This window comes from Ambystoma mexicanum, chromosome 2q, assembly GCF_040938575.1.
Source record: "Ambystoma mexicanum isolate Mex_15411 chromosome 2q, UKY_AmexF1_1, whole genome shotgun sequence".
In the NCBI taxonomy this organism is placed as follows: Eukaryota; Metazoa; Chordata; class Amphibia; order Caudata; family Ambystomatidae; genus Ambystoma; species Ambystoma mexicanum.
Window position 1 is genome coordinate 397,917,335 of NC_090924.1, and position 25,123 is coordinate 397,942,457.

The 25,123-nt window shown below is 46.0% G+C and overlaps 1 protein-coding gene across 1 annotated transcript in view; it reads left to right on the forward strand.

The window, feature by feature from the left end:
• Positions 1–25,123, forward strand: part of USP11 (ubiquitin specific peptidase 11) — a 2,050,211-nt gene that overhangs the window by 815,061 nt on the left and 1,210,027 nt on the right. Inside the window, exon 10 of the mRNA XM_069647415.1 lies at positions 7,012–7,236. Within this exon, the coding sequence (XP_069503516.1) occupies positions 7,012–7,236 (225 nt within the window). The remainder of the gene's footprint in view (positions 1–7,011; positions 7,237–25,123) is intronic.

A 25,123-nucleotide genomic window follows, 5' to 3' on the forward strand; every position in this document is an offset into this window, starting at 1 on the left:
GCAATAGGACGATAGTTTTGCAGCACCTCGACATCCAAAGATGGTTTCTTCAGTAGAGGTGAGACAATTGATAATTTCAAACTCTCTGGAACGATCCCTTCCTGTACTGACTTATTAACAAAGGTCGCAATGAATGGGGTAAGATCATGTGCCAACTTCTTTGCTGCATAAGCTGGTAGAGGAGAGAGAGAATCAATTGTAGGTTTAAGGGCACTAATGATTGGGAAAATGTCTTCTTCGGTGACTGGGTGAAAATCAAAAACAGATGGTGAGATCTGATTTGATAAGATGTTTAATTCATCCACTTGTGGTTTAGCATGTGCTGATGAATTTTCAGGAGCTGTTAGCTTGATTTCTGACCTTATTCGCTCAATCTTATCTATAAAGAAAGAGTTAAAAAGATTAGCTCGTGCTGCAGAAGAATCAGACACAGCGTTTTTACAAATAGGATTACAAAAATTAAATATAATAGAAAATAGTTCTCTCGATTGGTTATTAGCAGATTGTAATTTTTTTTCCCAGGAAGTCTTTCTTGGCCAAAAAAATGGCCATCTTATATTCTGACAAAGCATTTTTGGCCAGAATTTTATTCTCCGGGGTTGGCCTCTTGAGCCAGATCTGATTGGACCTGCCGGTTACTTTGCGTAAATGTTGTAGATCAGCTGAAAACCAAGGTTGAGAGATCTTCTTGGACTTTGGTTTTAGGGGAGCTATTTCATTACATATAATACTTAAGGCTGAAAAGCCTGTTGAAAAAAAGTCCTCACAGGATGCTGTGGGATCTGTACACGCCAGAAGCCTAGAGAGTTCAGTGCCAATAATTTTATCTAAATCTCTGGCTTTTCGCGATTGAAGGGCCTGTCTGTTTTTGCTACTAATTTTGACCTGGGTGGGTGTACTCAACGTAAAAAATTTAATAAAATGGTCTGACCAAAAAATTGGCACAATCTCCTTCAGAGTGGTACAGCTGCCTTGTGATATAATTACGTCTAGACAGTGACCCTTTATATGTGAGGGTTGGGCTCCCAACGGGTGGAGGTCATGGATAATAGACAGCTCCTAGAGTTCCATAGAGTCTGGTTTTGTTCTGTCATCAAGCCATATATTACAATCACCTACAAGGATCAGTTCCTTATATTTCGTCCCCTCAGTACTAAGAAAATATCCAAGTTCGCTAGAAATTGTTTGCAAGGGCCGGGGGGTCTGTAGGCCAGTATTATGTGAATACTGGATTTTGGGGAGATCTGAAAAGTCAGATGTCCAACTTGCGAGCCGTCACCCCAATCCAGCATATGTAGGTGTGAGATGGCTAACGTAGCTTTATGAATAACGGCAATGCCTCCTCCCTTTTTCAAAGTCCTGTTGATATGTTTAAATCAGCCATCTGGAACCAACTCATGAAATATACTAGGAGGGTAGTCAGTGAACCATGTTTCAGTAACTAGAAGTATGTCTAAATCATAGGAAAGAATAACTTCCGCAATTTCTGTGGTATGTGCCCCAGCTGATCTAGCACTTAGTAGTGCTGCTTGATAGCTTTCTATCCTTGCGGCGTTCATTTTGCAGGTTCGAATGGGGGGTTTATAGATTTGTGCAGTCCTGATTTTATTTAATGCTCTCAAAGTGATAGAGCCATGAGAATTATCAAGGTGTTTCAACTGTGCGCTATTATAAACAAAACACCTCATTGTATATAATCAAGGTAGGTATACCCCAAGAAGAGCTAAAGCTAAAAACCAAAATAACCTCTCTAGAGGTAACTTACCAGGTGTAGGCTGCAACCAGCAGCATCTCCCGCCGAACGCTGAACCAGGCAGAAACAGGCTAAAACAGGCTTCGCGTCAGCGCTTCGCTGACGCGATCCAATTATAACCTGTGTCGCGTCCCGATGACAACACGGGTACGCGACAAGAGAGGCTGCTGGGAGTTGCAGTCCCCACACGGCAAGCCTGTTATGAAGGTAAGCTTTGGGATCACAATGATCACTAGACAGCGCAAGAAGAATGCTGTAACAGCGTTACTGCATTCACGGAGCTAAAGGCTCACCAAAATTGCTGCTCCCTTAGTTCCCACTTTTTAAAAAAAAAAACACACGTCAATAAATTCTGCATGATGCCTAAAATGACAAGAGTTAAATCACTCCTAGTCTCATTCACAGTATTAAAATGCACATAAACGTTTTAACAGTTTAAAAGCACAAAAATGAGCTCAACATTCTTAAAAAAGCATGCGCTGAAAGTTAGTTACAAACATATAGAAGCCAGCTGGAACCAATTTCTTCAGAACTAAGGTGCTGTTAACTAAAGGGCGCCACTTAGCTCTTGTTGTGTAGCTTGCTAGCTCTCAGTTGAGACTTGCATTTGCTGCCTTTTGCAGAGTTTCTTGCAGCTTTGCCCATCGCAAGCCTCCCAGCTTGTGGCCCAACAGTGATTTTTGAACAAAAAACTTACCAAACTCGGTGTTGCTCTAAATGTACCAGTGATAGATATATATATATTCAATGTCTGCAGTGTCCTAGAGTGTCTGTGTGCCATCCCAAATGTTTATCTACTGATTTACCGAAACTGAGTGTGTATTTTGAAGTATATTTAAGTGTTACATATTTGCTCCCTTCTAAAGAAGGCTTATTCAAACTGACAATGTAATAAATAACGGTTTAATCAAGAAACCTTGAGTGCGTTATTTGGATACTTGTCACTGTGAAAATATGTTGCAACCCTACAGCTCACATTGAACCCTCTTGAGAAAAGCCTGGCTGCTCAGTCACTCTACCAACTTGTGTAGTACATGCGTATACCAAAGGTTGGGGTTAACTATTGGAAAGAGGACATGGCTGGTGCAGTCTCCCACAGGGTACTGCATACAATCTTGCTTAACAAAGTAAATAAAACATTTAATAGAAAGTTGAATCTGTTGTCTGTTTTTTACTTCATGATGCCTTCACACCTGCCCAACAAGGTATTGGGTATCTCAAAGCAAGGATTCACAAGATGGGTCTTTGCACCCGTCGCCTACTGTCACAAGAAAGCAAATAGGCCTTTGGAAGCTTGTGTGCACTGGAAAAATGTCCAGGTGAAGATTACTACCACCACAGTAAATTTAAGCGTTGCAGTGCAGGTTGTAAGTGCAATAGGAATCAATGGAATTAAAGTGAAGTGACCATCCTCCTTTTTTAAAAAAAAATTAGTTAATCACCATAGATGCAGATTCTGCGTCCAACAACCCCAGGTAAGACCAGACCAGAGGAGACACCAGTGAAGAGAGCCAGAGGTTGATGGATGAACCCGAAGCTGGAGGGTGCTTCAGCAGAGCTGGAAGACCCCCAATAAGTCTGTAGGAAACGCAGTTGCAATTTGCCTCCAAAGTATCTCAAACTCAAATACGAGGGACCCATAAGGGTGAGCATTGGGAATAATCACCCACCCCCGGACCCAATGGTATGCTCTAGCATCAGCAGTTGCTGCACGAATGGCTCCAGCAACACACACAAAACACAGTATGACTTTGCAGGTGCAGTTTTCTGGATCAGGTCCCCAAGCATGAGCACCCTTAGTTAGAGATGACCCAGAAAAGCAACACAGGTTCTTCCCATGAAGCAAACCTTCAAGCCTGAAGTGAACATTTTGGCAAGGAAGCATGAGGAAGGCAAGTAAACCTGCAAAGATGGCTCCCAGCAACTCAGTGGATAAAGAAGGTAGGCAGCTCAGAAGAAAACAAGTCCCAGGATGGAGATATGATTGTAAGCAATCTGATGTCCGAAGCAGATGTGTCTAGGTGTTGAAGTTTTAGCACCCTTCTTGACAACAGTGCAACCTGCAGCCAAGTGGGAGATCCTGGCAGGAAAAGGCGGCATAAGGTAGTAAACTGCCCAGAAAACTGCTCCAGCATAAAAGGCTTTACCAAGCAGATGTGAAGAGGCAGCAGGAGTCTTCAGGAAGCGAAGGCTGGACCTATATTGGCAAAAAAGCCCAAACCGAGATTAGCCCCAGCCATTTTACCCAAGTAAGGACTGTATATGGCAAAAAGGTGAGAAAACGGTGAGAAGTGGGGGCCAGGCAGTATCTCAAGTCGACTGCAAAAAAAGGTCTGACCTTTGGCCATTCACTAGAGGGTCTTGGACAGAAGGTCAGAGTACCAACCATTCTGGTTGGTCAGTATGACTGCCACTTAGCCAGAACTACTCCTACAGGAAGTGAGACTGAGCGTTCAGTGACAAACTGCCCAAAATCATTTGAAACCAATATGGGGGCACCTATTTTGGACTCGCAAAGAGCCCACATGGTCAGAACAGCCATTTTAATGCCACCTTTTGGCTGCTCTGAACAAAGGGAGCCCTAATGTACAAAGTGACAGAAGCAGGATTTGGAAAACAATTAATTGGTGGACCCAATGGTTACCAAAAGGCTACAACGAGCTATCAATGCAGTGAAATGGCTTGCACCCCTAACAAAGCCAAAACTAAAGTATTACTGCCACCCACCCACTCCCTAAAACTCATGTTGGGTGATAGGCACCCGATCTGTGCCCTAGGGTGACTGAGATGCACCCCTGGGACTGGCCACCTTTTAATTCCATTTACCTTAAGAAGGTTTGCAATGGCAGCGAACATCAGAAGTCCCTCTGGCCATCAAAGAAAATCGGTGAGCCATGGAAAATAAGGGGAAAAACTGAAAGTTGAGGGGCCTTAAAATGGATCCCTACATTCCCCCAAAATAGGAGCTTTGTTTCAACGGAGAATGATGGAAGCAGAGCAGGATACCACCAATGCACTCAATGGTAATATGTAATGATCCCTGCGTAACCCCAATACTCCTAAATCTATGGCACCACTGACAATACAAATGACTAATTGAGACACCAGATCCTGGGGACAAGTATATAAGGTATCAGTACTTGTCTGTGAAAGGGATCCGATGCACATGGGCTTCAACCTTTGGCCAGCGATGACCCTGGTGGTTGAAAAGATTAATAACTCGGGTACCCAGAAGCAACGGCGAAGTCACCATGAAGACACGGGAACCTGACCAAGGGAATCCAGACCGCTCAAGGGGTAAGAGGGACAGCCAGCCAGATGAGAACTGTCCCATGGTTGGAGCAGCAGTTGGAGACAACCAAGGATAGCATAATATCGAACTGAAGCAACTTCCTTCCTAGAGGCGCTTGATCCAAGATAATGTTTCATGTACACAGTACATCAACGGCTAGTAAAGTTTCCCAAGATGGGAAAAGCAGTCCAACCATCTAAGATGACTAGGAGAAGGGGGACATGTCCAAGATGGGATTCCAGCAGGAAGTATGGTCAAATCATGACCCGCAGCCCACCTTCGCAGCAGTCCTCTAACAATTCAGATAAGTAATGCACGGGGTCTCCCATAGCAGGCCTCAGCCTGCCCTCCAATTACATGAAGGGCAGCACACGCATGCCACCAAACACACTGGGTTGGTACACCCACACAGGAGGTGCATTGTGCATTTCTGGCACAGAAAAGCAGAAGAGCCCGGTTTGAACCACTCTATAGGGTACAGGGCTGAGCTAAGAATCAGCACATGCCTGCACATCAGCCATTTTAGTCCTTCCTCGTGGTCCCTGCCGATAGACCACAAAGCAAAATATCTAGGAGCAGGTCTTCCAAAATGGATGAGTACCCAAATGACTACCATGTTGACCCATTTTGCCTCTAATGCAGTAAAAGTTGCTTAATCCATTGGTGAAGCCAAAAATTAAATGCAGCTGTTACCAGACTACCCCACATCAAGAAAAGGGAGGCAGAGACAGGAGCACATCACTACAAATCTCCCTGTACATACAGATACAGCCAAATACCCTTGAAAACCAGCAAAGTAAACACAAAGAGTTTAGGGATTCCATAAAATGGGACAAGAGAGCCCCAAAAATTGAATTATGCTCCAACACGATGCCTCACATCTTTATCAACAGCCTGGATGTGCAGTCCAGACATTATATGGAGGATGAACTAGCAGTGCTGCAACATCCCTTTAATTAAGGTGGACCTCTATTGTATCTTCATTGCCTTCAATTCCCTCGGTTTGACTGTCATTAAATGGATATATCTGATCAAAGCATGTGAATCTGTGAAAGATCTATCACTGGAGAATTAAATGGTTACTTAATTGTTACTACAGTTTGCCAGCTTTCACATCTCTTGTAGATTCTTATGTCAACAACCCACCTAACTCCCTCTTTTGCTCAGGGGCCTAGATGCAGTAACTCTGCATGGTTGTAATCTGAATATGACCTACGGTGCTGGAACGTCTCCAACTCTGCCCAATCTGTTCAGGGCAGGTAGCCCAAAAGGAGGTGGATTGATTAGAGTGCTGCCTTTTTCACTTTACTATTGCTGCTCATTTTAAACTGCAGTGGATGATTCCTAACCTGACGATGAATATTGTTCAAAACATGCATATATGTAAGATATACCAATATTGGAGAACTGCTGTACTTACAGGTAATACATCTTTTTGTTTCTTTGTGCATGTCATTTGACCATTATACTTTTCCTTCTGCTGTGCTCTTGACATTCAGCTGTTCTGTCTTCTCTTCTGTTCCCTAATTCTTGTACCATATCCTACAGTCGTGTTATTTTAACAATACTATGGGGTGTGGGGGTGGCACTACTCTGCTGCTTTGGAGCGTACATCCTCCTTTCCTTAAAACTAAAAAAGTTATTTAATATTAAAATGAGTTGGCACCTCACCATTTCCTCCCACTGCAACCACACATCCTAATTTGTGCTCACCTTTGGGGTACACATGTTTTTTTATTTGTTTTTTTAAACTTCAATCTTTCAAACTTTAATTTTCAAATTTTACACCATATACCTGTGGGTCAGTCTATCGGCCCTTGTACCATCCAAATAGACATACACACTTTTCAGTATATTATGGATTTCTACTCTTTAGACAACCCTGTCTTGTGTATCTGCTGAAGATCCCCTTGCTGAGGGAAAAAATGTTATGTTCCTGTGTTGTGACAGTACTTTTTTCTCTTAGGAGGTAGCTGAGGAAGCGTGGAGGAACCACAAGAGAAGAAATGATTCTATCATTGTGGATATTTTTCATGGCCTCTTCAAGTCCACCTTAGTGTGTCCTGAATGCAACAAGGTGTCTGTGACCTTTGACCCTTTCTGCTACTTGAGTGTGCCCCTTCCAATCAGCAAGGAGCGACAGATGGAAATCTTTTTTGTCTCCATGGATCCCAGGAAAAAGCCTGAACAGGTACATATGTGAGTGATTTGTGAATCTCTGCCAGCCACTCTGGTCTGGCATGTTGCATGTTGTACTCTATCACTGAGACGTAGAGGCAGGTCCCCCAGTGGACTCTAGTCTTGAACCTAGCCATTTCATGTTAATCTAGTTCTGGGACCCACAAACACATCTACCGGTAGATCTGATTCGTGAATGCTTTTAGCATTGTACACACCCATGCCTGCACACTCGCCCACCCCTTTAACGGTCCAGCTATGTAGGTATACCTTTTAACAAGTACTCGAAGTTCAGGCTCACTAATTTGGAAACCGTCCTTTAATATTTTCATTCATAGGTAAACAATGTGTGATCCAGCGCCCTCACATCATGGTGTACGTTCTGCTTTGAGAGAGCCATCTAGAGGCCCAACCATATTTTTTCCCAATTGTGTAACAACTCCTGATACTAGTAACTATGTACCACCAGCACTTTGCGCTTTGCCTAAATGTAAATTATCAGTTTCAATTCTAATACACAATTGATCTATTAGTGACACGATTTGAGAAAGCTTTATCCATGAATTTATTCTCTGCAATTCATGTATGAACAGCCAACACGTGTTTCGACAAGATCGTCTTTTTCAAGGCCGGTTACATTTAATTGTAAAACAATTCATGTTATTCCCATACATAGGTACAGATAAAACCATAACGAACAAAAGTACATACCATTGACAGGAGGTGGGGGTTGGGTTATGTGAATGAAGCAAAGTAAATATATGCAACAATTAGTCACTTCTCATTACCATACATATTTGTAGAAGGTATTTGTCATTTAGTTTTTAACATATAATGTTTACATGTCATCTCTCATGCAGTATCCTATACATGAGCATGTTTACATTCCTCAAAAGTGCTCTCTGTTTGTCATAAATATTACACATGAAGATTACGACTGAGTGTAAGATTTCAGTATCTCATAGTCCTGACTGCTGTGGGCAGGTTGATTGTGCACACACAATTGTTCCTTTTCAATTAGTGTTTCAGAGGGGAGCATGCATTAGTTGGTGTCAGCTCAACCATTTCCCCTATGTAGATAAGTTAGGATTAAATGACCTGAAGAAGTCCCTCACCTAAGCTCTCCGGTCCTATGCGGTCTGCAATAGTGAGATCATATTCTGTTAGTCTTGGACAGAGCAGAATAGAAGTCCTTGCACAGTCAATGCAGTGTATAGGTACAAATCATACCGTTTATTTAGGCTTGATTCAATTCCTCCTGATGTTTGTATAGCTGTTGGTGAGTCGTCCTAAATTAACCGGTTTCCTAAATTAACCTTGTCTCTGGCTCCTGCGTAAATTAATGCCCCTTGTTGGATACTATTTATGAATAAAGACCATTTTGCCATGAAATCTGTTACATAAGCTGTAGTTCCCAATATATATATTTCTGATGCTTGGGTATCTGCTTAGTCACATGCTGTGGATATAGTTTGACATCTAGTGGTAATCACAGAGTATTGTATCTTGTCTTTCAAGGGTCGAAAGGGGAAGTTGACATGGGGTGCTTGTAACACTGTCCCCAACGTGACGTGTAGTTTACCCAAGATCCTTCATGCATCGAGGTCCTTCAGATCGTTTTTTTCTGCCCAGCTAGCTGCTCGCCTTATGCGGAGCTTGAAAATATTGCTAATATAATATCTTTGTCCACGACCTCTGGTCGTTTTTATTATTCGTCCCCTTCCTCGAAGACTGTCTAAATTCCAAAGGACCTCCAGTCACACTCCTCAGGAGGTGGTGTTTGATCTAACGGAACCAGAGGAGACCCCTCAGGACCCCTATGATCAGGGTGAGGATCTCTTTGAAGTACCCATACACCACTCCCTCAATCTGTGGGTGAAGCACCATGGCTGTCACTGACCAATACCCCTGACCCTGACCCAGACACATTGTGCATGGATCCTTCCACATCTCCTATAAGACAGGCATCTCCCATAGATGACAAGATGGCATTCAGTGCTATCCTGAAAAAAGCATCACAAAACTTCCAAATTGTCAAAAGAGGTGGTGCAAGACACCGATTTCGTGCAGGACATTTTGAAGGAGAAACCACCTGCAAGTCAGGAGATACCTCTTCTAAATTCCATCAAAAGACGTATCTCCCCTTCTTTGCTCACTCCACTGCAAACCAGGGCAGATAACCCACGGGTCGAAACTTTTCTGCCCCTCGCCTACTGACCCACTCTACATCCGGGGACATGCCACTCTAGATTCCCTAGTGGTAACAATGACTTGGAAAAAAGCAGGGGTACCCTTGTCCATGGCATGCAGAGGCACCACCGGAAAATCACTGCAAGAAATTGTATGCCCTGGGTAAGTGCATCACAACAGCAGCAGCCTATTTCACCAGGCTAGCCAACAATACCACATTGTTGGCTAGTTACAGTGACACCCAATGGAATATACTCCAGGAAGGCCTGCAGAAAGTCCCAGAGCCAGCACAATCACACCTGCTAGCGGTTTAGTCTGGGGGTTGGGGGGGGGGGGGAAATCAGGTGAATCAAAACATTCTTAAACACTCTGCATGCTGCAGAGACAGCTGGAAGAACACTAGCCCAAGGTACCTTGTTGAAAAGGCATGCATGGTTGAATTCGGGGTTCAAACCGGAAACACGGGCGTCCCTCATTAACAAACCGGTAAAAGAATCTAACCTGTTTGGAAAAGCGGTGGATGAGGCTTTAGAGACTGCCAAGAAGGAACATAGGACCCTGAAGTCACTAATTCAGATAGCTCAAAGACCTTACCAGGAGCAAGGGAGTAATTCTTGCTGCTCGTTTTGCAGACAAACTTTCCCACGTTCCCTCCAAAATCAGTATGGAATGGGAACTACGTGGTCCTTCGGACAGGGGGTGCCAACTGCCTCTAACCAATATCAAACAAGAGGGCAGCGCTGTGGCAAAGGAAGGGATAGAAGCACCACCCCTAGAGGCTCCCAGGCCTCAAATCAAATGACTTACCGTTCCAAGTCCCCTCCCATGCCTCCCCAGTCAGGGGACATATAACCTCATTCTTCCACACATGGGAGGGAATTGCCACAGACCAGTGGGTGCTCAAGACCGTCACCCATGGTTATTCTATCGAGTTCAGCCGACCACCTCACTACCGGCCACCAACGTCCGGGCGAATGACACCAGAACATCTGAAGATCCTACTACAAGAGGTTGGGATCCCGCAAGAAAAGGGCGCGATTGAAGTCGTCCCAATTCTACAGGTAAACAAGGGTATTTATTCAGTGTACTTCCTTGTACCCAAAAAGGATCTCCCCATGTGCCCTGTGTTAGACTTTCGCCCAGCGAACACATTTGTCAGAACTGCCTGCAAGAGCTCTACAACTGGATGAACCTCAAACTCAACCCGCGCAAAACTGAAATAATGATCATAGCTAAAAGCTAGGAAAACAACCACTGCATCCCATGGCCAACGGACCTGGGTACAGCACCGACTCCATCAACGATAGTAAAATACCTGGGAGTCTTGACGGACAATGAACTAACACTTGAACCACAAGTAAACGCCATAATCAACAAATGTTTGTTCCTCCTACACGCAGCAAAGAGCAACCTACCATTCCTCTCTTTCACCAACAAAACACTCTCCATCATCGCACTTGTGTCCAGAGAAGACTATGCCAACAGCCTATACCTAGGAATGCCAGAACGGTTCAAAAATCTTGAGCAAATCCAGAACGCTGCGGCAAGACTCCTGCTCAGACTACCAGAAAGAACGCATTTCTCCAGCGCTGAAAATGCTACACTGGTTGCCAATAAAAGAGAGAATAAAGTTCAAGGCGATGCGCATAACGCACAGAGCAGTCCACGGCCCGGGAGCAGAGTCCCTAAAGAAAAAAATAACTACCACCCGACAAGATCACTCAGATCAAGCAACGACATTCACCTAGTACCAAAACCTTACAACAAAAGAAAACTCGGATCAACTTTCACTCACCTGGCAACCTTGACCTGAAATAATCTACCGAAAAACATACACAACACAAGGGGTCATTTGGAGTTTTGAAAACTACTCAAAACCTGGCTCCAGATTCAAGAGGAATCAACTAGGAAGAAGGGTCCACAACTAAACCTGTGAATACCCCTGTAGGAAACAAAAACCCTAACCTACCCCTCCACTATAAAGGTGGGGGTGGGTGCGCACCGCCGACCGCCCACTCAGCCCCACACGTCACCAATCCTAAAGGAAACTTGGATTGGTATGGACAACCAACAGGATGGTCCATAAGGGACAAGTGCTGTGACCAAAACTACACCTGCCGCAGGGCAGGGGAAGCAGGATATGATCTAGATACACAAACCATTAGAGCGACACAGAGCTCCCACTACGCAGCATGCCTGCCAACTAGGTGGTCAAAGTAGAGTACCAAACACATACTTAACATACAGAAACTCACACAATCACCTCTCTTCACAGCAATCTGCACGCACGTCACCACATTGCAACAACAGACTAACAACACATAACTGTCATGATGCTGTTAGGCAGAAACCTGTGCAGTTCCCTTGGGGACCACTGCAAAAGATTTAGGACTACAGGTATAGCAGTAAACCCACTTGGTAGCAGTCTGCACCACCCAGATTTACCTGGTAGCTGTGGCTGAGCAGTCAGACTTCCCTCAAGAAGAGTTAGGCAGTATGCAAAGTATACACAATAGGTACTCAAATACAATAGCACAAGCAAACACTGACCAGAGCTTGGTTTCAAAAGTATATAGTTATTTATTTATTAAACACACATAAGTTGAAATCACTCTAGCAAAATATAGTAAAAACACTTCAAACACAGTTATAATGGAAGCAGTTTCAACCCTTACTCCTATCTAGACAACTCTAGGTTAACACCACATAATTAAAACAGAGGTGAGCGCTTAACGTTAGATGACACTCTAGTAGGTTCAAGAAAGGGGTAAAAAGAAACAGAAATGGGTTAAACACACCACTCTAAGGTCCAGAACACTTGCAATAGGCTCAAAGAAGCACAAAGTCACAGGTGAGCAAAAGTCACTAGGCAGGGCCCACTCTTAGAGTAGCCGGAGCGAAAATGTGCCCAAGATCACACTGTTATTAGGGATTCAAAGTCTTGCAAAGAGTTAGAAAGAATTTAGAGTGGCTTAGAAAGTTTAGCCAGGGTGTTCCAGGCACTCCCAGGTTCGAAAGCCGGGGGCTAAATCTACCCCGTACAGTCGGTGGCAAGGGAAGCCAGGCGGAACACGGTACCTTAAGCGGAAAGGATCCTCCAGCGGTGGCAGTTGTTCCAGGCAGTGGTAGCAAGGCTCGACGTCGGTCAGGGGAGAAGAAGTTCTCGCTGAAGAGCAGAAGAAGAGGGTCGTTGCACTGCCCGGGAAGAAACCAGCCGCGGAGTCCTCCGGTTAAAGGGTTGTACCGACTTTCGTGGTTGGGGTAAAAGTGGTGGGGTTCCGGTTGCCGGGGTGCTTGGCACTGGCAAGGCGGCCACGAGATACCTCGAGAAGCGGAAAGAAGGTGAAAACCGGTTGTCCCCACCAGTCAAGGGAAGGAGCCACTCCGTTAAGAGTTCTCCTCGGTCGTCGGGAAAAGTGGTGAGACGGTTCAGCAGGGCTCCACCGGGTGGTGTCGTCGAAGCAGGTCGGCTCAGCTCTTCCCTCGTCGGATTCTTGGTCCTGTGGCGACTTCTAAAGTTCCAGTCCCCAAAGCCCTGCTTTTATGCAGCAAACCCCCATTCACCCAGCCTAGCTGTCACTCAAACATGCTAAGTGGTGAGCCGGCCGGCTCACCACTTGGGCCAATCAGGACGGAGTGCGACTTGAGTTACCAAGGTAACTCAGTCCAGGGTGCCTAAATCCCCCTCCACCCCTCCTAAGTACCCCAGACAGAGTGGCACCACTTTGGAGGGCTTCTGTGGAGAAGCCCGCCAAAAGTGGAACAAAGGGCTCCACTTTGGGTCAGAGTTACAGAGGCGAACGCCAACGCCATTTTAGAATCAAGTTTTGGCAAAAAGTCCCAACCGGAGTTATAATAATAAATATATAAACCGGCGGTATGTTTAAGGCTACCGTAAATAAATAATTAAATGTGTTAGCCTAAAACAATGGGAAATCCCATAGGGAAATATTCGCGGTCGAATATAAAAAGTAGTTTCCACTGCCACCAGCCAAAACTCGATCAGGGGGGACGGAGACGTGCCCCCTCGACTAACAGACCCTGGGGTAATCGAATTGCCCCAGCCAGTACGTCCACAATATGATGGTTTGTACTGGTTCTGTTCAGGATTCAAGACTAGCAAAGTCTTTGGTGACTTTACATGCCCTGGGAGACAGTAGTCAGTCCCAGGGTATGGAGTCTATGTTTGGGAGTCCCTAGGACACCCCTGGGTCACGGCACAGAGGGTGCTGTGTAACCCACATCACAAAAATACATGAGGCCCTATGGAGTAAAAGACCCCATAGCCCATTCAACACAAGGTTTAACCAAGAAAACACACTTCAACATGTCCAAGAGTGAGGGTAAAAGAGTCTCACTCTTGGCAGGAGAAAAAAAAGAAACCCCAGAAATCCAGCAAAGCTGCTGGGGGACTCACTAGGTAGGGAAATTCAGCCTAAACAGAGAATTCTCCCTAACAGATGCCTACCTCCAAGGAGCCAGGTCCGACCCAGCAACCCCAGAGGCAGGCATCATTCCCCCCAGGGAAGTGCCAGCGGGCCCAAGCTGGGGCCCTTTGGACACAGTCCTGGCGCCTTAGGCGCCAGGCTCATGTTGGACCCCTGTCCTGGCGCCTTAGGCGCCAGGCTCATAAAGCTAGACAAGTGTTCAAGTGTTTTAATGTGCACTTACCTGATGCAGACCATGCTGCTACATCCAGGCCCTCTTGAGGCATGAATGGAACTACTTTACCTGTGGGACTACTTTCCCCTGGGTGTGGTCGGGGAAGGATACATACCTGATCGGTGGAAGGATACATACCTGGAACTTCTTCCAAAGCTATTTAAACCACGCCCGATCAGCAACTCACGCTTCGCGTTGTTCTGCTCCTCGCAGCTGGACGCTCACCATGTCAGCTCCTGCATCTGGACTTCTGCCACGCCTGTCAGCATCCTGGGTCACCTGCTAAGAGAGAATTGGAGAGAAAGAAGACCTTACCTGCTAAAGCTGCATCACGGAGACATCACACCGACAATCCTGAAAGGAAAGACATCATTTTAAAAGCATTTCGCTTCGATCGCTGCAGCGCTGCATTTCACTCACCTTTCCTGGGCACCTCCATCTTCAGCAGCGATCATCCGGATCCGCAGCCACTTCCCAGAGCCTAGAGAGAAAAATACAAGAACACAAGGTGAGAGAAGGAAGGGAATAGGAAAAGCTCAGTTTCCTTCTAAGACTTACCTGTTGGGTCATTCCCATTTCATTTCGGGTCCTGCCGCTTCCTGGCATTCCGGACCCCGGCCCCTATGGGGAAAAAAGACAGACATTGAATGAGCGAATGCAAAGACATTACCCGAACGCTCATCCAGAACTTACCTGTCATTTACTGGAACTGCACGTTTCACTTCGGGTCGGCGCCATATCTCCGGCATTCCGAACCCCGGCCCCTAAGGGGAAAAAGACATAAGCGTTAGCGCTTGCTGCAATAAGACAATGAACATTATTATTAAGCTTGAACTTGTGAACTAGCTACAGAACTCTTACAGCGCCTTACCTGAATAGTCAAGCTTACTTGAACTCCCATCAAACCTCAATCCAGTGAAGTAACTGGGTTTCAACGCGCCTCTGCATCAGAAGCAGGATGGAGAACTCATCCTTCCAGACCTTAAGGTGAGACTTCACGGGGAATCGAGGAAGGGTATTGTGAAGGGTTGGAAGGGAGTGGGAGGCTTGAGCATTATTCCGTCAGTAGGTAATACTCCCTTTTCACGCACATGGGAATATTCCTGCGAGCCAGAGAGTCCATCTTCAGATTCCTGCGCTTCACCATTGAAGAAGCATCAGCACTCGAAGCCAGACCTGCGCCTCCGTGGGAATCAGGTGAGCATGACAGAACGCGAAGCCTACCCACAATTTCCCACCCGGGCGCTATGGAGACTTCCGAGACAGATCAGCTGGCCCAGCTTTTGGGGGAATTACGGGCAGAAGTGCACTCAGCCAGCCAGGAGACTAACGCTCTCAAAAGAGAACTGATCCTATCCAAGGAAAGAACAGATGACCTGGCCAAAAGGTTATTGCAGGCCCAGGCAGGGCACACTCCTTTACCTAATTCCGGAGGTACTTCCACATCAATGGGTTTGAATAACCCGGTACAAATCAATCTACCTGGACACATGCCTTTGGCCCCGCCTGAACGTTTTGCGGGGGATCCCAAGAAATATGCCGTCTTTATGAACCAATGTCGTTTACACTTTCTATGCAGACCCAGGGCCTTCCCTAACGACCAGACCAAGGTAGCCTTTATACTATCTTACCTCAATGGCAGTGCTGCCGATTGGGATCATCCTGATTTACCAATGGAATAGACCATTCTCCAGAATTTTCAGGGTTTCCAGGCCAGCATGGAAAGATTGTTTGCTCGACACTCTCAAGGACAGGCCCTTGATAACGAACTGCTATCCTTACGACAAGGTAATCAGGATCTCCTGTCCTACGTTGCCACCTTTAATAGACTGGTTGTGGAAACTGGATGGCCAGAAAACAAAAGGATCACATTGTTTCATCGAGGCCTGCGCGGAGAGCTTAAGAATGTTCTAGCTCAGATAGTAGATCCACCCCAGGTCTGCACAGACTACATAGACTTGGTGGTTCAACTTGATCTCAGACTTCAAAATAGAAAAGCAGATCGGTTCAAGTACGAAACCCGAGTACCGATCAAAACCCACGCTAACTCCAAGAGTACCGACGTATCCGAACCTATGCAAATCGGCGGTGTTAAAGGACCATTAACGCAGAAGGAACGAGAGAGAAGGCGGCAAATGCAACTTTGTCTCTATTGCGGGACTTCCGGTCACTTTCTTCGAAATTGTCCGGTTAAACCACCTAAGAAGGTGGTTGGAGCCACTGATAACGATTTTTTGACACCTGATTCGGGAAACGACCTAGCCCGACAAGCGTAGGGGTCCGCTTGCCGAGCTTGAAAACAAACTCTTTGACCTCGCATTTTGTCATGCCAATGGTGCTCGTGGACCCAAAACAGCCTCAGCTGTTGCATGCTATAAAAGCATACATCGACAGGGGAGCTATTGGAAATTACATAGACCGTGAATTGGCTTCCAGGATTAAGCTCCCTCTCCGCCCAAAAGTAACCCAAGATGTCATTACTACAGTAGATGGAACCGAAATAGCCTCAGGGCCTGTAACGCATTCCACTGTTGAAATGACACTGGTGGGTCAGGATGGACATCGGGAAGCAATCGTGTTTGATGTGATCAAGGCCCCACAATTTCAAGTAATTCTTGGAATTCCTTGGTTAGAAACACATAATCCCAGAATTGACTGGCGAGCAAAGAAGATAAGTTTTCCTGATTGTGAACCAACTTGTTACCCAAGAAATCCAGTTATGGGACTAGCCTCAGCAACTTCCACCCCTGTACAGCTACCGTCAGAATACAAAGAATTCCAAGACGTTTTTCAGAAAGAACAGGCTAACACGTTACCTCCCCATCGGTCTCATGATTGCCAAATCGATCTGGTACCCAATGCTCAACTACCTTGTAGTAGGATTTATGCTCTTACGGAACCTGAGAACCTACATTTGCGTCAGTATTTAGATCAGTACCTAGCCAATGGTTTTATTCGCCCGTCCAAGTCTCCTGTCTCCTCAGCTCTGTTCTTCGTGCCGAACAAAGAGGGCGACCTTAGAACATGTATAGACTATCGCGCCCTAAATCAAATAACGATTAAGAATAGTTATCCTCTGCCCTTGATCCCTGAGCTTATCGACCAGGTGAAAGATGCTTGTGAGTAAACACCAACTTAGATCTCCGAGGAGCTTATCACCTGGTACGTATAAAAGAAGGCGACGAATGGAAGACTGCATTCTGCACCAAATTTGGGCTCTTCGAATATCAGGTGATGCCCTTCGGTTTGTGCAATGCACCTGCCGCCTTTCAGTACTTTATGAATGATGTTCTTCGGGAACTTATCGACGTCTGTGTCATTGTTTATATTGACGACATCCTGGTGTACTCTTCTTCAGAATCCGATCACAGAAAACATGTTGGGGCAGTTCTTGAGAAATTGTGCCAGCACAGACTATTTGCAAAGCTCGAAAAATGCGTTTTTCATACCACAGAAGTGGAGTTTCTCGGATTCATCCTGACACCTCAAGGAGTCCGAATGGACTCGCGAAAGGTGGACGCCATCCTCAAATGGCCATCTCCTAGCTCGGTGAAGGGAGTTCAGAGCATGCTCGGCTTCGCCAATTTCTATCGAAGATTCATCCCGGAATTTTCCCCAACAGTCCAACCCATCACAGCTCTCCTAAAGAAAAACAAACGCTTTGAATGGACTCTTGAGGCCGAATAAACCTTTCAGGACCTGAGAACCAAATTCACCTCTGCACCTATATTGAAGCACCCGCACCCAGATCTCCCTTACATTGTGGAAACCGATGCATCCAGTTCGGCCATGGGAGCTGTCCTGTCGCAAAGAGACCCAGAAACTAACCAACTACACCCTGTGGCCTTTTGGTCCAGGAAATTTTCTCCTCCTGAAATCAACTACGCAATTACCGACAAAGAGTTACTGGCTATTAAATCTGCTTTCAAGGCTTGGCGTCACTACCTTCTCGGGGCAAGACACACCATCACCGTAATTACGGACCACAGAAATTTACAGTATTTAAAGACGGCCAAAGCTCAATCTTCACGACAACTCCGATGGGCTCTATTCTTTGCGGAATTTGATTTTGTAATTACCTATCGCCCTGGCTGCAAGAATGGTAAAGCGGACGCCTTATCCCGGATTGGCATGGAAGAACCCAATTTGAGTTTAGAACCTGTGCCAATCATACCTGAACAAAGAATCTTAGGCCTAACTTCATTGCAAACTATTGAGGACATCCAAACGCAAGTAAAACAACTTCTAGACTCTTCAGCCTTACTGGAATGGAGTCAAAAGGGTCCTCATTACACCGTTAAGGATGACTTACCCTACTTCCAGGAGCGGTTGTTTCTGCCTACTAAAGAATTGCAAGAACTTGTTATTGCCCATCATCATGAATCATTAATGGAAGGACACCCTGGTATCGCTAAAACGGAGGAAAAAATCAAACGCCACTTCTGGTGGCCTTCTTGGAGAAAAGACATAAAGTCTTTTGTATTGTCTTGCGGAATTTGCGCCCAAAACAAGGGTCAAAAGAAAAGGCCAGCCGGCCTACTTCAACCCTTGGATATTCCACCGGCACCATGGCACACCTTGTCAATGGACTTTATAACAGACCTGCCTCCTTGTGCTGGTTACAACACTATCCTTGTAATTGTGGATCTATTCTCCGAAATGGGCCACTTTATCCCTTTAAAAGGTTTGCCTTCAGCTTCCACCTTGGCCAAGGAATTTCTGGAGAATATAGTTTGCATACATGGTTTCCCTTCCATATTAGTCTCGGATCGTGGAAGTCAATTTATCTCCCATTTTTGGAAGAAGTGTTGCCAACTAGCACAAATTGATGTGCGGTTATCCACCAGCCACCACCCCCAGACCGACGGACAAACCGAGAGAACCAATCAGACTCTCGAGCAATATCTTCGGTGCATTTTACACCAATCCGAGTTAAATTGGAAAGACATCCTTTGGATCGCAGAATATGCATACAACAATTCAGTGCATTCTGGAACCGGACAAACTCCTTTTTATACTTTGTATGGTCACCATCCTCGGACCTCTGATCTAGATCCACCTCTGACCCTGGAAATGCCCGCAGTAAATCATCTGCATTCCACAATAACCCGAGCCTTCAAAGAAGCTGCAACTCATCTACAGCAAGCCAAGAAAAAGTATAAAGAAAACGCTGATTTGCACCGAAGTAAAACTCCTCCTTACCAAGTAGGAGACCAGGTATGGCTAGCAACGAAACATTTGCCCCTTAAGGGCCTGCGAATCTTCAATCCCAGATTCATAGGACCTTATCCCATCAAGGCTATAATCAATCCCGTGGCCTTTAAACTGGATTTACCGTCTAACATGCGTATTCATCCAGTTTTTCATGCATCACTTTTGAAGCCAGTACAACCAGTGACCCGACTGTCCAAGCCCTCCAGACCCAGTTCAAATTGATGGGGAAGTAGAATTCGAAGTTAAAGACATTTTAGACTCAAAGGTGTTAAAGTCCAAACTCTTCTATCTTGTTGACTGGAAGGGATATGGACCTCAGGAGAGATTGTGGGAGCCTAGTAACCATGTTCACGCACCTCGATTAATACAAAGGTTCCACCGGAGATTTCCGAACAAGCCAAAACCCCCGGAGGGAACAACCTTGGGAGGGGCCTTGAGGGGGGGGGTACTGTCATGATGCCTACCTCCAAGGAGCCAGGTCCGACCCAGCAACCTCAGAGGCAGGCATCATTCCCCCCAGGGAAGTGCCAGCGGGCCCAAGCTGGGGCCCTTTGGACACAGTCCTGGCGCCTTAGGCGCCAGGCTCATGTTGGACCCCTGTCCTGGCGCCTTAGGCGCCAGGCTCATAAAGCTAGACAAGTGTTCAAGTGTTTTAATGTGCACTTACCTGATGCAGACCATGCTGCTACATCCAGGCCCTCTTGAGGCCTGAATGGAACTACTTTACCTGTGGGACTACTTTCCCCTGGGTGTGGTCGGGGAAGGATACATACCTGATCGGTGGAAGGATACATACCTGGAACTTCTTCCAAAGCTATTTAAACCACGCCCGATCAGCAACTCACGCTTCGCTTTGTTCTGCTCCTCGCAGCTGGACGCTCACCGTGTCAGCTCCTGCATCTGGACTTCTGCCACGCCTGTCAGCATCCTGGGTCACCTGCTAAGAGAGAATTGGAGAGAAAGAAGACCTTACCTGCTAAAGCTGCATCACGGAGACATCACACCGACAATCCTGAAAGGGAAGACATCATTTTAAAAGCATTTTGCTTCGATCGCTGCAGCGCTGCATTTTACTCACCTTTCCTGGGCACCTCCATCTTCAGCAGCGATCATCCGGATCCGCAGCCACTTTTCAGAGCCTAGAGAGAAAAAGACAAGAACACAAGGTGAGAGAAGGAAGGGAATAGGAAAAGCTCAGTTTCCTTCTAAGACTTACCTGTTGGGTCATTACCATTTCATTTCGGGTCCTGCCGCTTCCTGGCATTCCGGACCCCGGCCCCTATTGGGAAAAAAGACAAAGACATTGAATGAGCGAATGCAAAGACATTACCCGAACGCTCATCCAGAACTTACCTGTCATTTACTGGAACTGCACGTTTCACTTCGGGTCGGCGCCATATCTCCGGCATTCCGAACCCCGGCCCCTAAGGGGAAAAAGACATAAGCGTTAGCGCTTGCTGCAATAAGACAATGAACATTATTATTAAGCTTGAACTTTTGAACTAGCTACAGAACTTTTACAGCGCCTTACCTGAATAGTCAAGCTTACTTGAACTCCCATCAAACCTCAATCCAGTGAAGTAACTGGGGTTCAACTCGCCCCTGCATCAGAAGCTGGATGGAGAACTCATCCTTCCAGACCCTAAGGTGAGACTTCACGGGGAATCGAGGAAGAGTATCGTGAAGGGTTGGAAGGGAGTGGGAGGCTTGAGCATTATTCTGTCAGTAGGTAATACTCCCTTTTCACGCACAGGGGAATTTTCCTGCGAGCCAGAGAGTCCATCTTCAGAGTCCTGCGCTTCACCATTGAAGACGCATCAGCACTCGAAGCCAGACCTGCGCCTCCGTGGGAATCAGGTGAGCGTGACAATAACCGGCCACAACAACACATGGGAATTCTGGCACTGATCGAAAACCGCACTGAAGCTCAGCGAACAGTTCAAACCGAAGTGAAGCGGCCAACAGGACATCGCATCTCTCACTTTCCTATACCCACTATACCCTACTAACACCCCTAAACCCTCTCTCACCCCCCTCTAAGTGTTTTACCAAGAAACCTTGAGTGTGTCTACTTGAACCACTGTGATTGTAAGACCTCTGTGTAACCTCTTGTACTGCTCACATTCCCTCTTGAAATAAGCTTGGCTGCTCAGCTCCCTACCACAAAACTGTGTAGTACAGACTTATACCAAAGGTTGGTTCTGCTTACACCAGTAGTCCTAATTGTATGTGGTGGTCCCAGAGGGTACTGCATGCAATTCTGCCTAACACTGGTGGCAAGTGTTGAGGATAAAGTATAGTTGTTACATTGAGTGCTGCTCTTACTTTTGTTCAAATCACCTTCACAAGGCTAAGCACCACTAGAAAAGCTATTTTTTTATAATGCCAAATATGGATAACTTCAAACCGGACGCCGTGATAATTCTAACAGTAGATCAACTGAAAGATATGTGTAAAGTCAAGTTTCTCTCTGTTAAAGGCAGGAAAAATGGATTGATTTAGAAATTGTTGAATCATCAAAGACTGGGAGGTAGAGCTGTAACCCCTACCCTCTCAGCAAATGGGGATAGTGTTGATGAGGATGATCATGATTCAGAGTCTAACTCTATATTAATGAGCTAGAAGAGTCAGTCGTCTCAGGATGTGAGCCCCACTGCACCTCTACCTGCTTTAGGCCGTCAAGCTATAGCCACAGGGGCCCTACCAGGTCCAGTATTGAGTCCAGTATTTGTCTCTTGACAAAAAGAGACTTGAGTTGGAGGTCAAAAGGGTCCAAATTCAAACTGAAAGTAAACATCAAGAAATCAAACTCGCAGAAATGGAAATGCACCATGCTCTTGAAATGAAGAAATTCTCTTGAAAATGCTTCTAGCCCAGAGTCTTCTAGGTCTTCCAGTCCTAAGGTCTCGCATGCCTAAAGAAGCTGCGAGTATGTATGAGGTGAGACTTGATATTTTGGATTGGTTGGCTGCTTTTGAATAGAACTATGGGATTCAGGGTTTTAAAGGGAATCTGTTGATTCCTTGGCTTTTGTCTAGGCTCCCCCAGGTTACGATTGATGCTGTAATGGAGGTGGGGGGGGACTTGAAAGATTGGAGTATGAAAATGTGAAGCTAGCTTTGACAGCTAGATTTGTGAAAACTACTTCCCAGTACCATAAGAGGTTTAGGACCCTCAAAAAGCATGATGGTACCCCTTGGGCTACCTGGGTGTGTGAATGTTTGAAGAGCTTAGATGGTTGGGTAGAGGGTTAACACTTTTGAAGGAATGAGAAATCTATTTTTGTTTGAATCTATTTTTGATGCCTGCTCTCCTGAGCGGAGACAGCACTTGGCTGACTCTAAGGAAATTGATCCAAAGAAGTTAGCAAAGGCTGCTGACTTGTGGGTTGCTAACAGGGCTACTCACAAGGATTCTGGGGAAACTCAGAAGAAGGATGATGGGAAGCAGCAAAATAAAGATGGCAAAGAGAATTCTAATACCTCCAATCCAAAAGAGTGCCCCAAACAGAAAAAGGGTAAGCTACAAAGGAAACCAAATCAGGCTAGTGAAACCTCTGGTGCCAAACCAGAGGGAGGTCAGCAGAAACCCCCATTTATCAAAACATTTTGAAAATGTTAAGCTTGTGGGTCTACTGACCATGTGAAAGGGGATCCTAGATGCAAGGGAAACCCTTCAGGGGTCCACACTGTCTCCTGAGCCTTTTCCCCAGAGGGAGAAGTACAAATGGCAAGTGGAAACTTTCAATTACTGGCTGAAGACCCCATTGGAATCTCTGCCAGTGTTCTGTAGTGTCCCTGGGTCTGTGGGAACAGCAGAATTTAGATGTCTATAATTTAATTTCAGATAACACAAGAGTATTACAAGGACCCCTGCCATTAGAGACACTGGGGCCAGCATTACAGTGGTGGATTCATCTTTTTTCAAACCTGAGGATGTTGCTAAGGCACCCAAAGGCCTCACTAAGCTTGCTGGAGGCCCTGTCCAAATGCTTCCTAGACTACCAGCTCCCATCCAGTGCAACAACATGACTGTCAAGATACCTGTTGGTGTACAAAGTGAGGTGCCTGGGAGAGTCTTGTTGGGGAATGACTTAAAAGCTCTTGGAGTTGTATCAAGCATCCCCAGGCCTCCCAGTAAAAGGGAACAGGAGCAGACAAGGAAGGCTAGAGAGAGTACCTTAACTGACTCTCTAGTGGATGTTAAAGAGGAATCTAACACCCAGTCCACAGGAACTACTAACTGCTATTTCTAAAAAGAATGAGACAAAGGAGAAACTCAAGATCTCAAGGAAAAAGCCAGAAAGCACCCCTGTGCTACCAACAAGGACATTCCTGAGAGGACTGTCCAAAGTGTCACCTGTGACTGCTCCACCAGCTGAGGCCAGTGGTCGAAGTGAGCGGGAGCGGTGCTCCTCTACTTTTTAAAATTGTTTTACAGCTCCTAAAAGTATAGGAAGACGTTGCAGCTTGCTCTTTTAGTGCACTGCACTGAACATTCCCTTAAACAGCAGGTGCAAGAGTTTGGGAATTTGGATTGTGTGTGGGAGGGCGCGTGGTGATGTCGTTTGTGGGGAGTGGGTGCAGGCCAGCAGGGAACATAGCTCCACCACTACTTTTTGTACACTTTGACCACTGGCTGAGGCTGAGTGTGAGGAACAACCAGGAAAGGTTGAATCAGCTGCTAAAGATTCAGAGCTGGAAGATCTTGCCCCTGTAGGAGATCTGGATCCCAAAGACCATCCTGAGCTGCAGTCATTACTGGCAGAAGGAGGCCCCTGTAGGGCAGACTTCAGCAGAGGTCAAAGAGAGTGCCCTACTCTTGAAGGACTTCACCAACAGGCAGTTTCCCAGCTGGACGGGCAAGGGCCAGGGAAGCATAGGTTGTATTCTGAAGATGGTCTCTTCAACAGTGAACCAACTGAGTCTATCCCAGGGGACTACAGAAGACTTGTAGTGCCTCTAGAGACAAGACACCAATTCCTACAGTTAGCCCACAAGATCCCTTTGGCTGGTCACTTGAGCTTCAAGAAGACCAAGGAAAGGCTTTCCCTATATTTCTACTGGCCTAGGTTGGGGTCTGATGTAGAAAATTCTGTAGGGGCTGTCACACTTGTCAGATCTCTGGCAAGAGTGGAGCCAAGAATGTGGCACCTTTAGTGCCCCTCCCAGTGGTGGGAGTCCCTTTTGAGAGGGTAGGAATCGACATTGTTGGTCCCTTAGACCCTCCAACCTCTTCAGGCAATTGATTCTATATTGGTTGTAGTAGACCATGCTACTAGGTATCCTGAAGATATACCTATGAGGACTGTTACAGCTCAGACTGTTGCTAAGGCCCGACTTGGTATTTTTACCAGGGTAGGTTTTCCTAAGGAAGTCATCTCTGACAGTGGATATGATATGATAGGTTATTTTGAACACGCTTAATACCCAGAGGTTTCTAAGCGCGGACCCGGGGATTGAACCTGTGTTGCTCCGTGTCGTCTTGTTTTCAAGGCGAGCACCTTGCCCTTGAGCTATTCTCCTGAGACCAGGGCATAACATTTTATGTCCCACTACATGCAGGCCATGTGGAAAAACTGTGGAGTGACTTACAAGTTCTCAACTGCCTACCATCCCCAGACAAATGGGTTGGTAGAGAGGTTTAACCGTACTATGAAGAGTATGATAGGTGCCTTAGAGGAACCCCTTAGAAAAGAGTGGGACCTTCTACTGCCATGCCTTCTATTTGCTTATAGAGAAGTCCCTCAGGAGGGAGTTGGATTTAGTTACTTTGAGCTTCTATATGGTCATCCAGTTAGCGATCCATTGGCCCTAATTGAGGGGTTGGAGAAT